Source organism: Nomascus leucogenys, chromosome 19, assembly GCF_006542625.1.
Source record: "Nomascus leucogenys isolate Asia chromosome 19, Asia_NLE_v1, whole genome shotgun sequence".
In the NCBI taxonomy this organism is placed as follows: domain Eukaryota; kingdom Metazoa; phylum Chordata; class Mammalia; order Primates; family Hylobatidae; genus Nomascus; species Nomascus leucogenys.
In genome coordinates this window covers 73,681,354-73,697,057 of record NC_044399.1, presented here as the reverse complement: position 1 = coordinate 73,697,057, position 15,704 = coordinate 73,681,354, and the positions used below count along the sequence as shown (strand labels likewise).

The 15,704-nt window shown below is 48.2% G+C and overlaps 2 protein-coding genes across 8 annotated transcripts in view; one reads left to right on the top strand and one right to left on the bottom strand.

Moving 5' to 3' along the window:
* ZZEF1 (zinc finger ZZ-type and EF-hand domain containing 1) overlaps positions 1 to 4,720 on the bottom strand; it is a 136,151-nt gene extending 131,431 nt beyond the window's left edge. For all 4 annotated transcript variants that reach the window (XR_004026947.1, XM_030799531.1, XM_030799532.1 and 1 more), the window contains exon 1: positions 4,251 to 4,720. Coding sequence is in view for 3 of the 4 variants with exons in the window: in XM_030799531.1 (XP_030655391.1) it covers positions 4,251 to 4,604 (354 nt within the window). In the remaining variant the exon portion in view is untranslated. The remainder of the gene's footprint in view (positions 1 to 4,250) is intronic.
* A 155-nt stretch (positions 4,721 to 4,875) lies between these two features.
* The window catches only part of LOC100596045 (neuferricin), a 46,102-nt gene continuing 35,273 nt past the window's right edge, over positions 4,876 to 15,704 (top strand). Inside the window, exons 1-2 of one of the 4 annotated variants that reach the window (XM_004091556.3) lie at positions 4,876 to 5,019; positions 11,628 to 11,768. In XM_004091556.3, the coding sequence (XP_004091604.1) occupies positions 11,714 to 11,768 (55 nt within the window). In that variant the 5' untranslated portion in view covers positions 4,876 to 5,019; positions 11,628 to 11,713. Of the gene's footprint in view, positions 5,714 to 11,627; positions 11,769 to 15,704 lie in introns of all 4 variants that reach the window. The other 3 variants (XM_030800363.1, XM_003277848.3, XM_030800362.1) reach the window with 3 other exon arrangements.

Sequence of the window (15,704 nt, the reverse complement as noted above, 5' to 3'; positions counted from 1 at the left end):
AGCAGGCATCCCACTAGCTAGCACAGGGCTGGTGCAGGTGGGGGAAAGGTAAATTAGGTGAGAGAGTTAGGCTGATGTGTGGGCTTCAACCGATTCAGGCAAATACATATTTGGTCCCTTGGGTAGTGGAGAGCAGAGGGCTCCCGGCTGAGGGCAAGAAAAGCTGGCAGCCTGCTGCTGCTTTATGGTGCACACACACAGCTCTTAGAGTCGATAGTCTTAAAAGGGCAGATAACCACATCTGCAGATTCCTACGGGCACAGTTCCTGGGTTCAAAGCCATTCTAAATTAGTTGATTAATACTTTTCACATAATAATATGAGGATGGACATAGGGCTTTTCTACAAACTTCCTGTAAACCCAAGTGACTAAGAACCTTTTAAAGTTTTCACAAAAACATATTTAACTGTTTCCTTCAATGTCAAGAAATATTAAAAGGTTACAGGCTGAATATAAAATATGAGGTTTGAGTGTGTGGGAACTACGACTTCTACAGTCTCCCAAAGCACCTGGGCACTGGCAACCACCCAGGCCTGTGCTAAGATGATGAACAGAGATGAATCAAAAAGGCCCTCCCCTTAGAGCTTACCACCCCACGAATTTCACAAAGTAGGCACCAAAACTATGTGGCAAATTAATAAAATACAACCTATTCCTATGAAATTTCACTTTAGGGCCATCTGCTATCATCCTGTGCTCAGCACGTTTTTCTGCCCTAGAAGATTTTCTAGAATCATGCTCTAAGAGCATAAATATCTAATCTATAACCTCTAATGTGAAATAAGAACTTAATTTTAATTCTATTTCCCCTCTACATGGCAGTCAATTAAATATTGCTCCTTGTGAGCAAACTAAAGAGTCCCTTCTCCCTGGACCACACCTACCATGAGAAAAGGTGTGTTGTACTATAAAATGATAATGTTTCAGACTTTGGTCCATGGTCCAACTCCAAGAACTTCTTTATAACACCTCCTCAAGTAACTGAGGTCACAGGAATGTGAAAGCAAGACAGCTGCGTGGACACGAATGGCAGCGTAGGTTGGGAAGCCAAAGAAGAAACATGTAACACTTGGAAACTCTCAGCATTATAATAAACCGTGCACACCCGTGGCAATCTGTTTTACCAATGTTAGCTCTTATAAAAACGAATGACGGAAACAAGTTGTCATTTTAGTTGCTACTATAAAGACATTACTTCACAAGCTGTTCATCTTGCGGTAAAATATAGCAGTATATTCTCAAAAGCTTAGATGTAGATTAACAACGCAGAATTAACTGTGTAAGTATACACAAAAGTATATACTTATTCAAGTCTAAGGATAGACATTCTTAAAGCACAGAATCAAATGCATGGCTAATTCTTATCTTCTTTGGCTAGTCCTAACTTACTAGTCCTTACAGACAGAGCAGCCATCATGAGATTATCATGAGAGAGGGTGGCCACTGTGAGATTATCACAATCAGGTTTTTAAACTTTGGCTAAGCCTCACTCACAGAACTCTTATGACCTGGCTATGTCAATCAAAGACTGCCAAATATAACTCAATATTTTCTCTCCCCTTCCTCAATAATTAAGTCCTGATTTTTAGCTGAATATATGGCCATGGAAAAAGAATCTTTCCCAGCCTCTCCTGCAGGTAACTGCAGCCATGTGACTGAATTTTGGCCTATGGGATGTAAGCTATGCCCATAAGAGAGTGGGCATGGCTCCTTCCTTCTCCTTCCCTTTTCCCTTTCTTGCTTGTTGGAATGTGGAAAATGATGGCAGGAGTCAACAGAATTACTAAGTGGAAGATGTCCGTGGAGGATGACAGCACAAGATGGATGAAGCCAGGTCCCTGATGATGATAAAACTGCCACATCAACCCTGGACTGCCTACCTGGACATTTTCCTAAGAAAGTAGCTTCTTTTTATGTTTAAACCACTGATGCATTAGGTTTTCTGTCCCTTGAAAAAGTTCTGTGTATCCCTAATACACCATACCAGACTTCTTCCAGATTCTCCGGACTTTGGACTTTTGTGGATACAATTTCCTCTGCCTGAAACGCTGTTACTACCTCCTGTAATACTATCTGCTTTCACCATTCCCCTGTGGGCTGAAATGTTACGTTCTCGGGTAAGTCTTGCTTGAGCCCTAAGTGAGGTTAAATACACTTGCTATTTATTCCTTATACCTTCCCTCCATTAACACTCACCAAATCTTATAATTACTGGGTTAATATCTGTCTCTTCCACCACAACTACATACTCTTTAAGAGCAAGTATCTGCTTTGTCCACTGTCATCCAAGTGAGTGGCACTCAATATACGCCCAATAAACATTTGCTCAGTGAACAATAACGCCACAACCACTGAGTGATTTCTAGACCACACCTCGAGTATTTCTTGACCTTCTATTAAGGGACTCCTATGAACTCTATAAAGTTCTATTTCTGTCAGATACTCTCAGAATGTCAACAGTGTTTCTCTCCATTTGCCTTTGCTCAAATCTGCAAAGTGCCAGCTCCTTCAACAGTTTTGCATGGTTCTTCCCACTACCACTTCATATTCTCACAATACGCATAGATACTAGAGGGAAGGAACTATGTGTATTCTTGGAAAAAAAAAAGATCTTTCATTAACTAATATGAATTTTTTTTTTTTGAGACAAGAGTCTCGCTCTGTGGCCCAGGCTGGAGTGCAGTGGCGTGATCTCAGCTCACTGCAACCTCTGCCTCCTGGGTTCAAGCGGTTGTCCCACCTCAGCCTCCCAAGTAGCTGGGATTACAGGCACCCGCCACCATGCCCAGCTAGTTTTTGTATTTTTAGTAGAGATGGGGTTTCACCACGTTGGCCAGGCGGGTCTCGAATTCCTGACCTCAGATGATCCTCCCGCCTCAGCCTCCTAAAGTGCCGGGATTACGGGCGTGAGCCACGCGCCTGGCCATGACTATTATTTTTAAGGGCTGGGATGCCTTAAAGGTACTTTTTTCGTAAGAAACACACAAACTACATTATCTGAATTCTGGCCATGTATAGGAAGACATTCTTAAAATATTTTAAAAGCCTCTGATTTTAAGATGAACAGAACCTTTTAAAGGCATTACAAGTACCCGCTGGTTTACTGCTTTATGTACTCACCCTTCACGGCCACTGAAGTTTCTGGCTGACTCATTTTCACAAAATAAGTACCTTTTTGGTTATACCGTGGAGTTAAAAGAAAGAGGATCCCAGGAAGGAGGTAGTGACACATTAAAAACAAAAAATAGGGTGGGGGTGGAGGGAGAGAGAGCATCAGGAAGAATACCTAATGGATGCTGGGCTTAATACCTGGGTGATGGGATGATGTGTGGAGTAAACCACCATGGCACACGTTTACCTATGTAATAAATCTGCAAATCCAAATCCTGCACATGTACGCCTGAATTGAAAATAAAAGTTGAAAGAAAGAAAAAAAAAAAAACAACAAGAGATCTAGGTGATAGCCTGTTTTACTAATGATTGACTGGGTAACCCTGAATCAGTCTTCTTAACTCGAAGTGAAGCGCCCAGTAAATAAACTCCCAAGATGCCTTGCAAGGAAAATATTTTGTTGCCAAATCAATTTGCTCTCTTAATGATTTAGCAGACATGATCTTGGTGATTATATGAAGAACTGTATAATTACAAGTATTCACAGGAAACCTGGTATTTGCCTATCAGTTTCAGATCCTATGAAGGTTTAAATGAGTCTAATATATGGTTCTTTAAGGATCTACAAACCAGTATGTATTTTGGAAAAGCTAGTTTTTGCATGAGGAGGATAGGTTTTAGAATGTGAGCCTTTCCAGCGTGTTACTACTGTCTTTCCACAATTATTCGGTGCCCACACTGAATTCGGAAGGTGCTGTGTAAAAACCTGGACAGGACAATATAAAAAATGGTTTTCAGCGCCACTCCTCCTATCCTTACATCTCTTTTCTCTCCAAACTGTTCGAGAACCTGATAAAAGATCTCCAGAGAGTAGCGTCAATCAACTGCACAAAGGTCTGCATTACAACATACAGACACATGTGGGCTTGTCCAGCTCTTCAGAGCAAGGACGGCCTAATGCAGGCATTCCGGACCTCTAACACAGGTTAAAGAGAGACGAAGCAAACGCCTGGTAAAAAGCTGGAAACACCTCATAGACGTCCCCGCCTGGCCTCTCCAAAGCAAATGCCCACCTCTTCCTTCAGTCCCCTGGGGGCGACCGCCCTGCCCCACCCCCGCAGTCGCCTGCCGGCCCTGACCTCCTCGAACTGCTCGCTGGAGCAGCCGGCGCCGCGAGCCTCCAGCAGCTCCCGGAACTGCTCCAGAGTGACGGACTCTTCGCCGCGGCCCAGCCGCTCTTCCAGCCAGCGAAACAACGCGCCGCGATGCCTCGACACCAGCGACTCGCAGGGGGGTGTGGGCAGCAACGCAGCAGCAGCCTCTCGCAGCCTGGCCGGCTCCAGCAGCGCCGCGGCGGGTGGTAGCGCTGGAGCCGCGAGGCCCGGGCCGGGGGTCGTGCCCGAGACCGCGGCCCAGTCCTGGTGTGGGCCCCAGCCCTCGCCCCCGGCAGCTGCCGCTTCGTCTTCACTGCTGTGACTCGGAGCGTTCCCCATGGGGTCTCCGTCTTGGGCGCCTGGCTCTGCAGCCGCCGCCGCCTCCCCGCCTCGACCTGTCAACCTCCGACAGCAGCCGGCGGGCGGGGACGGGGAGGAGACGACGGCGGCCTCTGCGGCTTCCGGCTTCCTGGCCGTCAAGCGACGACCGCTGTCGCAAAGGCGCCGTCACGTAGATAGGCGGCCTCTACCAACTCACGACAGCTAGGCGGGGAGCGCCCCCTCAAAGTGTGCAACCTTGATTTCCCAGAGGACGAGTCTGTCTCAACACCTACGTCATTCCGCAGCCTCCGTTGCCGCCATCTTTGTTAGGGCTGACAACCTGCAAGCCAAGAAGTACGAGAAGGGCCAGGTGCGGTGGCTCACGCCTGTAATCCCAGCACTTTGGGAGACCGAGACGGGTGGATCACCTGAGGTCAGGAGTTCGAGACCAGCCTGACCAACGTGGTGAAACCCTGTCTCTACTAAATACAAAATATTAGCCGGGCGTGGGGGCGTGTGCCTGTAATCCCAGCTACTTGGGAGGCTGAAGCAGGAGAATCGCTTGAATGCGGGAGGCGGAGATTTCAGTGAGCCGAGATTCTGCCACTGCACTCCAGCCTGGGCAACAGGAGCTAAAACTCTGTCTCAGAAAAAAAAAAAAAAAAAGTACAAGGAAAAAGTCGCAGACGGCGAGCTTTTCGCCAGTGCCAGGAATACAGATAGAACGAGAGAAACTAAGAGAGGGAGCGCGCGCAGTAGCGCGAGAGGGAGAGAGCGAGAGCGCGCGCGCCGATGACGTCACGCTCGGCGTCTCCGCCATCTTAGCTGTAGATTGAGGCGGCAACTTCGGAAGTGCGGAGCGGGTGCGGCTATATAGATGCTGAGGCTCGGAGGCCGTGGGCTTTTGTTGGGCCTGGCTGTAGCCGTAATAGCGGTGATAGCAGCACGGCTTATGGGCTGGTGGGGTCCCCGCGCTGGCTTTCGCCTTTTCATACCGGAGGAGCTGTCTCGCTACCGCGGCGGCCCAGGGGACCCGGGCCTCTACTTGGCGTTGCTCGGCCGCGTCTACGATGTGTCCTCCGGCCGGAGGCACTACGAGCCTGGGTCCCACTATAGCGGCTTCGCAGGTATCAGCGAGGCTGCTTACCCCTTTCCCTCCGCTGGCGCGAGCCAGTAGCCGCCTGCGCGTCGTTCGTTCGTTCATTCATCTATTTCCCCCCCGACCCCACCCCACATCCATCAAACCCGCGCGGCGGGCGGGGCGAGCTGCATGCACCATCCTTCTAGGCTTTCTGGCTCTGGCGGGACTGTGGGCCAGGTCTGTCATTCACCACCGCCCTGCGTGACTTATGTTGGAGAAACATGTCTTCTCTCTCGTTACCCATTACCCACCGTCGGAAGCCCAAGGATACGGACTGTGTGCCAGACTTTTGTGGGGGCTCTTAGGGCACAGATAAATGAGATCCCGCCCCGCCCCTACCCTCACAGTTTCCTTACTAATTCCAACCATCTCTTCATTATGCCCGGGTCCGAAATAATCTTTCTTCCCCCTACCCCTTAGCGTTGTGTTTTAAAGGTTCATCCATGGTTTATGAGCATGCATCAATACTTTATTCCTTTATGGCCTGTCATATATAGTACATTTGGTCTGAGTCATTCCTGCTTCTAGTACAGATGCACCTGTTTGCCTTCCTTAGAAGGTTAGGGCACAGGAAAGGGGTCCAGTCACCTTTACAGTCCTTGATACGTAGAACAAAGTTGTGCGTATGTTAGGCCTCAAGGAACGTTTGTCAAATTAAGTTTATGCTGGTGTCCCTGTGTCACAGCTGAGGGGGTTAAAGGATGTGATTTGCCTAAAACCCTCACACCTGAATACTGACAGAACATGGACTCGGACCACCAGCCTAGTGCTTTTTTTTTTTTTTTTTTTTTTTTTTTTTTTTTTTTTTTAAGATGGAGTCTCGCTGTGTCGCCTGGGCTGGAGTGCAGTGGCCCCGATCTCGGCTCACTGCAAGCTCCGCCTCCGGGGTTCACGCCATTCTCCTGCCTCAGCCTCCCAAGTAGCTGGGACTACAGGCGCCCGCCACCTCGCCTGGCTAATTTTTTGAATTTTTAATAGAGACGGGGTTTCACCGTGTTAGCCAGGATGGCCTCGATCTCCTGACCTTGTGATCCGCCTGCCTCGGCCTCACAGAGTGCTGGGATTACGGGCGTGAGCCACCGCGCCCGGCCAGCCTAGTGCTTTTTTACAGATGTTGCCTTGCCAGCCAGCGGGACTGACCTCCAAAATTTAAAAAGAAAAAACAAGTGCAGGGCAAGCCTAAGATCGGCTACTAGGCTGATATTAAATAAGCATTTTCCACTTGTCATTATCTTAGGGGAATTGGGAAGCTGCCTCTAATACTTAAAATACAAGCCACTTCCCCCTGTCTAGGGAGTACTAAAGAAATACAAAGGTTGACAGAAAAGGAATGAAGTCCAGTTGGTCTCGCAAAGCCCCTGAGATAGTCCAGCAAGGGAAGGGACTTACTCAGGGCTACACAGTGAGTTAGAAGCAGAGCTGGGACTGGAATCAAGGTGTTTTGTCGCTGCTAGTTGAAGGCAGTTTTCGCTGCGCTGCCCTGCCGCGTGCTATGGGAGCTGTCGTTGGATGTTTGTACAGGTATGGGCATAAAACCTTCGATTTCTGGAGTGCTGTTTTCCACTGAGTTCCTGTGTTCCTGGTATTCATTCACCATCTTTACCACTACCTACCTTGCGTCAGGGGCTGTGGAATCCAAGATGTCTGCAACATGCTCCCCACCGCCCACACAGTCTAGTTGGGAAGCAGTTATGTCCACTTATTCGTTTATTCAGTATTTTATTTTTCATTGAGATGTAATTCACGTGATGTAAAGTCCTTTAAAGTATACAATTCAGTGGGGTTTTTTGTTGTTTAGAGACAGGGTCTGCCTCTGTCACCCAGGCTGGCGTGCAGTAGCATGATCTCGGCTCACTGCAACCTCCGCCTCCCAAGCTCAAGCAATCCTTCCACTTCAGCCTCCCAAGTAGCTGGGACCATAGGTGTGGACCATCATGCCCAGCTAATTTTTGTATTTTTTGTAGAGATGGGTTTTTGCCATGTTGGCCAGGCCGGTCTTGAACTCCTGAGCTCAAGTGATCCACCCGCCTTAGCTGCCCAAAGTGTTGGGATTACAGGTGTGAGCCACCGCGCCCAGCCTTTTTATTTATTTTTATTTTTCGAGATAAACTGGTTCTTTAGCCCAGGCTGGAGTGCGGTGGCGCAATCTTGGCTCACTGCAACCTCTGCCTCCCGGGTTCAATATTCTTGTGCCCCAGTCTCCCGAGGAGCTAGGTTTACAGGCGTGTGCCACCATGTCTGGCTGATTTTTTTTATTTTTAATAGAGATGGGGTTTTGCCATGTTGGCCAGGCTGGACAGGAAATCCTGGCCTCAGGTGATCCACCTGCCTCGGTCTCCCACAGTGCTGGGATTATAGGTATGAACCAAAATTCAGTGGTTTTTTTGGTTTGTGTTTGTTTTTGTTTTTTTGAGATGGAGTCTTGCTCTGTCGCCCAGGCTAGAGTGCAGTGGCGTGATCTTGGCTCACTGCAAGCTCCGCCTCCTGGGTTCACGCCATTCTCCTGCCTCAGCCTCCCGAGTAGCTGGGACTACAGGCGTCCGCCACCACACCCGGCTAATTTTTTGTATTTTTAGTAGAGACGGGGTTTCACTGTGTTAGCCAGGATGGTCTCGATCTCCTGATCTGGTGATCTGCCAGCCTCAGCCTCCCAAAGTGATGGGATTACAGGCCTGAGCCACCACGCCTGGCCCAGTGTTTTTTTTTTTTTTAATATAGCCAGAAATTTGTAAAAATGTCACCACTAATTCTAGAACATTCTTATCACCCCAGAAAGAAACCTATCTATTAGTAGTCACTCCTCATTCCTTCCTTTGCCAACCACTATCTACTTTCTTTTCCTGTCGATTGGCCTATTGTGGGCATTTCATGGAGTCATACATGTGGCCTTTTGTGTCTGGCTTCTTTGACCTAGCATCATGTTTTAAGGGTTCATCCATGGTGTATCAGCATGTAGCAGTGCATTATTCCTTTATGGCTGAAGAATATTCTATAGATATTATAATTCTAATAATATGGATATACCACATTTTATCTATCAGTTGATGGATTTTTGGTTTCTTTCTACTTTTTTTGCCTGTTATAAATAATGCTACTATGAACATTCATGTACAAATGTTTGTGTGAGCTGGGCACAGTGGTGCGTGCCCGTAGTCTCAGCCAATTGGGAGGTGGAGGCAGGAGAATCGCTTGAACTGAGGAGGCAGAGGTTGCAGTGAGCCAAGATCGCACCACTGCACTCCAGCCTGGGTGATAGAGCGAGACTCTATCTCAAAAAAGAAAAAAATCTATGTATTTAATTCATTTGATATTTATTGGGAATTTACTAAAGATCAGGCACAGTACCAGACACTGGGGAATCCATAGTAAATGAGTTTGGTGTGTTGTCTTACCTGATAAAACTTACTAGTAGAAAAGACAGACATTAAATAGATATTAAATAGATATGACACAATTAATGTATTATTTTGGTGAAAAGTGTTAAAAGGAAAAGTACTGGTGTTACCAGAGGCTGTAACCGATTCGAAGAGGAGAGGAAGGGAGCAAAGTGAACAATAAAGAATGGCCAGGCATGGTGGCTTACGCCTGTAATCCCAACACTTTGGGAGGCCAAGGTGGGCGGATCACCTGAGTTCGGGAGTTCGAAACCAGCCTGACCAACATGGAGAAACCCCATCTCTACTAAAAATACAAAATTAGCCGGGCATGGTGGCACATGCCTGTAATCCCAGCTACTCAGGAGAGTGAGGCAGGAGAATCGCTTAAACCCAGGAGGCAGAGGTTGCGGTGAGCCGAGATTGTGCCATTGCACTCCAGCCTGGGCAACAAGAGCAAAACTCTGTCTCAAAAACAAACAAACAAACAAAAATGTGGCAAGGCAGCATTGGTGGCAGCTGGTGCAAGACAATGAATGACGTGTTAAGGAATTTGGACATTCTCGTAGAACAGAAGGAAGCCTCTGAGGATTCTTTGGCAGGAGAATGACGTGATCAGTTTGTGTTTAAAATATCAGTTGAGTGTGGTATGAAGAGCAGGTTGGTGGGGCAAGAATGAATGCGGGGAGGTCTCCCTTGGGGTTTACTGTAGGAGTTCAGGTGAGAAAGGATGGCAGCCTGGGCTTGCTTATATGTGGGTGGAGACAGGCAGACTGACACAAGAACACTACTTAGGCAGAAAATAACAGGACTTGGAGACTGGATGTGAGGGAATGAAGGAAGTGTTAGGAACTGCAGGCCAGGCATGGTGGCTCACGCCTCTAATGCCAGCACTTTGGGAGAAAAAGGTGGGAACGTTACCTTAGGTCAGGAGTTCGAGACCAGCCTGGCCAACTTGGCAAAACCCCGTCTCTGCTAAAAATACAAAAATTAGCTGGATGTGGTGGCGGGCACCTGTAGTCCCAGCTACTCAGGAGGCTGAGGCAGGAGAATGGCTTGAACCTGGGAGGTGGAGGTTGCATTGAGCCGAGATTGCGCCATTGCACTCCAGCCTGGGCGACAGAGCGAGACTCAGTCTCAAAAAAATAGTAACTTCTTTCCCCAGGCTGGATGTGGTGGCTCACACTTGTAATCCCAGCACTTTGGGAGGCCAAGGTGGGTGGATCACCTGAGGTCAGGAGTTCCACACCAGCCTGGTCAACATGGTGAAACCCCATCTCTACTAAAACTACAAAAATGAGCCAGGCATGTTGGTGTGCGCCTGTAGTCCCCCCAGCTACTCGGGAGGCTGAGGTAGGCAAATCGCTTGAACCCACGAGGCAGAGGATGCAGTGAGCCAAGATTGTGCCTTTGCATTCCAGCCTGGGCGACAAGAGCAAAATTCCGTCTCACACGCACAAAAAAAAAAAAAAGAACTGCATTCCTGGATTGAGCAACTGGTTGGCATTTACTGAGACAGGCAGTACTGGAGTAGATACAGGCTTCCTGGCTGCGAGGGTGCTGATAATCATTATTTCAATGTGGACTTTTTTTTTTTTTTAAAGAGAGATGGGGTCTCACACTATCACCCAGGCTGGAGTAAAGTGGCATGGTCATAGCTCAAACCCCTGGGCTCAAGCAGTCCTCCTTATTCGGCTTCTTGAGGAGCTGGGATTATGATCATAAGCCACCACACCCAGCCAGTGTGAACATTTTGATCTTGTGATGTCTGTAAGACATCTAAGTGGTGTTGGATACACAGGTGTGAGTGAGCCTTGGGAGACATCTGAGCTAAAGATACAGATGTGGCTATCTTTGCCTGTAGGTGGGCTTTGAAACCACAGGTGTGGATAAGATTGTCAAGTGTGAGGGTGTGGACGGTAATTGACCCCTAAGGCTAGTAGACAGTGAGGAGCTGGAGAAGTAGGAGGCAAATCAGGCCAAGGGAAGTGGTCAGCTGTGTTAAGTGTTGCCGAAGGTAAATGAAAGAATATGACCAATGCCAAAGAGATGTGTGTCCAAGGTCTAGGAGCATCTTTCACAGAGGAGGTGGTGGGGACCCCATTTCCCTGGGGATAAGGAGTAGGGCTGTCAAGAGACGTTTCTCAGAAAGCAGATTCTTGCTGGGCGCGGTGGCTCACCTGTAATCCCAGCACTTTGGGGGGCCAAGGTGGGTGGATCACCTGAGGTCAGGACAAGCCTGGCCACCATGGTGAAACCCCATCTCTACTAAAAAAATACAAAAATTAGCCGGGCATGGTGGCGGGCGCCTGTAATCCCAGCTACTCTGGAGGCTGAGGCAGGAGAATCGCTTGAAACTGGAAGGCAGAGGTTGCAGTGAGCTGAAATCATGCCACTGCATTCTGGCCTGGGCAACAGAGCAAGACTCCGTCTCAAAAAAAAAAGAAAAAGAAAGAAAATAGATTCTTGAGTGGGTATAGTATCAGTCATTTACAACTGGATCTGATGGAAACTTCTCTCTTTCAGGCCGAGATGCATCCAGAGCATTTGTGACTGGGGACTATTCTGAAGCAGGCCTTGTGGATGATATATCTGATTTGTCAGCCGCTGAGATGCTGACACTTCAAAATTGGCTTTCATTCTATGAGAAGAATTATGTATGCGTTGGTAAGTAGTCCACAGGTCATACATATCATTTGATTGTCTGCAGTGTTTTTAGGGGACTGAGATTTTTTAGGGATTGGGTTCAAGGTTAAAATCTGAAAAACAGCCATGGATTTGTTTTACTTTAAATTCTGGTTGTTAGAATAGGGATGAGCCGCCCAGAAGGAGATGGATGGGCACCTGCTTCCCCCACTGTTAGTCTTGGGAGAGGATTACTAAGCTGCTTGCTTTGGCCTCAGTTTCGCCACAGCCAGTGGTTGCTTGCACCATCCTTGACAACCAGCTCCAGAAGGGCAGCTTCCCTGTCTCACTGTGCTCTATGCATCTGGCTTCAGCACACAGCCAGAAAGGCTTGAAGCCTGAATTTATGTTTCGACAAATTCCCTTTCATTTGGTCCTCTTGGAGGAGACAAACTTCGTGAGGGAGCTGTCTCCCAGGTGGTAGTTATGCTAATCAAACCACTGTGTAGGGTACTGCACTTGCTACTTACTGATGCTACATAAGGGACTTGCTTCTCAAATGAGACGACACCAAACTGTGTCCTAAAGCAGTGTTAAAGACTCTAAACACTAGGCCCGGCACAGTGGCTCACGACTGTAATCCCAGCACTTTGGGAGGCCGAGGTGGGTGGATCACTTGAGGTCAGGAGTTCAAGACCAGCCTGGCCAACATGGTGAACCCGTCTCTACTAAAAAATACAAAAATTACTTGGGCGTGATGGCACGCACCTGTAGTCCCAGCTACTCAGGAGGCTGAGGCAGGAGAATCGCTTCAGTCCAGGAGGTGGAGGTTGCAGTGAGCTGAGATCGCGCCACTGCACTCCAGCCTCAACGAAAGACACTAAACACTAGATTGCTTCACAAGTACTGACAACTGGGATGGTTGTAGCCCTTTCTCCTATCTATCTGCAGCCCCCACCTCTCACTGGAGTCCTACTTGGGCATGACTGACTTCCTGAGGAACACCATTGTCACTTCCCCATCGAAACAGGTCTAACTTGGAAGAATTCTTTCCTTAATGCCTCCGAATTTCTGCTTCTGTCATCACTATTTGAGTTACCTTTTCTGAGAACCTTGGCATTTTTATTAACACCTCAGCTCCCTCCACATCCAATCAGTCAAGGCTTTTTCATAGTATCTAAAGTTTGTGTCCATCCATTGTGGGCCTCTGCAGCACGCCTTTCTTCATTTTCTCTCATCTGCCCAAGATCAGTCTTGAGACCACAACCCTGTCTACCATTGAAGGTACTGACCTCTACTCACCTGCGCTTCAGAGGGCTGGGTTCTTCCCTTTCCCAATGAAGTTGCCAAACCAAGATTGAAACATTACTGGGTTAATAAAGAAAAGAAAACCTGGCCGGGCGCGGTGGCTCACGCCTGTAATCCCAGCACTTTGGGAGCCCGAGGCGGGCGGATCACGAGGTCAGGAGATCGAGACCATCCTGGCTAACACAGTGAAACCCCGTCTCTACTAAAAATACAAAAAATTAGCCGGGCATGGTGGCGGGCACCTGTGGTCCCAGCTACTCGGGAGGCTGAGGCAGGAGAATGGCGTGAACCCGGGAGGCAGAGCTTGCAGTGAGCCAAGATCATGCCACTGCACTCCAGCCTGGGCGACAGAGCAAGACTCCGTCTCAAAAAAAAAAAAAAAAAAACCCCAACAGAAAAGAATAAGAGCCAGGAGTGGTGGCTCACACCTGTAATCCTAACACTTTGGGAGGCCGAGGTGGGCAGATCACCTGAGGTCAGGAGTTCAAGACCAGCCTGGTCAACATGGTGAAACCCCGTCTCTACTAAAATACAAAAATTAGCTGGGCATGATGGCGGGTGCCTGTAATCCCAGCTACTCAGGAGGCTGAGACGGGAGAATTGCTTAAACCTTGAAGACGGAGGTTGCAGTAAGCCAAGATCGCACCACTGCACTCCAGCCTGGGTGGCTGAGTGAGACTCCGTCTCAAAAAAAAAAAGAAAAGAAAAGAATAAGAATGGAGTCCAGACCGGTGGCTCATGCCTATAATCCCAGCACTTTGGGAGGCCAAGGTGGTCGGATCAGCTGAGGTCAGGAGTTCAAGACCAGCCTGACCAACATGGCAAAACCATGTCTCTACTATAAATACAAAAAATTAGCTGGGTGTGGTGGGACACACCTGTAATCCCAGCTACTCGGGAAGCTGAAGCATGAGAATCACTTGAACCTGGAAGGCAGAGGTTGCAATAAGCTGAGATCATGTCACTGCATTCCAGCCTGGGTGACGGAGTGAGACCCTGTCTCAAAAAAAAAAAAAAAAAAAAAAAGAACAGAGTCCTGTAAATGGGCAAAGAATGCCAGGCCAAATACTTCATACTAAGATTTGAGAGCACACTAGAAGTGTTCTGGATGTGTTTGGTGTGACAAGTGAACTGGTCTTGTTTGAATGATGTATAATGTGTTGAGGATGGGGTGGGGCATGTGGTGAGAAGTGCCTCAGAAGGATTTGAGTTGCTGTCAGGATCTTATTGAATACCTACTACTCATAAGTTACGGGTTCCATCCTCAGGGGGACCAGGGATGAATTGAGTCCAGTTCCTGCCCCTGTTAGCTCATTCTGTAGGATAGGGGCCATGTTAGGCTCTTTCAGGTTACCAGAAACCCTCAGGATACATCAGTGGATGAAGGTTTATTGTAAGGGTACATACTGAAGTGAGGACAGCCAGGAAGCCATCTTGGCAGCCAACATGGCCAGGCCTCAAGGGAAAACAAGATGCCCTTGGTTATGCTGTGGATACAGGATTGGCTTGGAGATGGAGCCACTGGTGATCACCATTCTCATGACACAGATTCTAGGACTCCTCCTCTGTTGCCTCTGCTACTACTGTCCTCTCTTTGGGTCTCATGTCAGAAACTCACTGAAGACAGGCTTGTCACCATATAACACAGACACCCCAACCCCCGTAGTGGGAAGTTCTGTGCCAGGCCAACTCATAGACTGCAGGCCTGTGACTCGGGCCCTGATTCCTTTCTTTATTCATCTAATAAGTATTTAAAATGAATGCTCTATGCTAAGCTGTTTTATTTATTTATATATTTTTTGAGATGGAGTCTTGCTTTGTCACCCAGGCTGGAGTGCAGTGGCACAATGGCGGCTCACTGCAACCTCCAACTCCTGGGTTCAAGCAATTCTCCTGCCTCAGCTTCCCGGGTAGCTGGGATTACAGGCATGCACCACCATGTATGGCAAATTTTTGTATTTTTAGTAGAGACAGGGTTTCACCATGTTGGCCAGGCTGGTCTCGAACTCCTGCCCTCAAGTGATCTGCCCGGCCCAGCCTCCCAAAGTACTGGGATTACAGGTGTGAGCCACTGCGCCCGGCGCTAAGCTGTTCTGAGTACTGGGCCTCACTAGTAGAGAGATCCATCATAGACAAGTAAACAGATTGAACAACTCCAGATAGGACTATGCATCAAACTGTGATGTGATACATGTTTGGGAGTTCTGGCTCCTTTAGAGCAGATGCTCAGGAGTGGCTTCTTGGAGAAAATGACCGTTAAGCTGAGACTGGGCAGGTGAGTGGGAGGCAGTCACACCGAGACCTGAGGAGAGTGTCCCAGGTCAGGGAAGAGCAGTGCGAAGGTGGGGAGTGGGGAAGCATGGCCAAGACGTGGAAAGGAAGCCAGTGTGCTGGAGCCCCCAGTGAACAAGGGGGGACATAGCTTGTAAGAGGCTGAAGAAGCAAATCAGTTAAATGGTTACAGGGCCTTAGAGGTCTTGATAAGAAATTTGCATTTTTGTCTGCTTTAAGAAGCCATTGAAGGGTTTTAATCAGGCGTCGGAGTGCCATGGTATGATTCATGTTTTTAAAAGATCCCCTAGTTGTTTTATGGACAGAGAACTCTAGGAGGGCATGAGCTGACCAGAGAGCAGTTAGGAGGCCACTGTCACAGTCCGTGGTTTGGAGGAG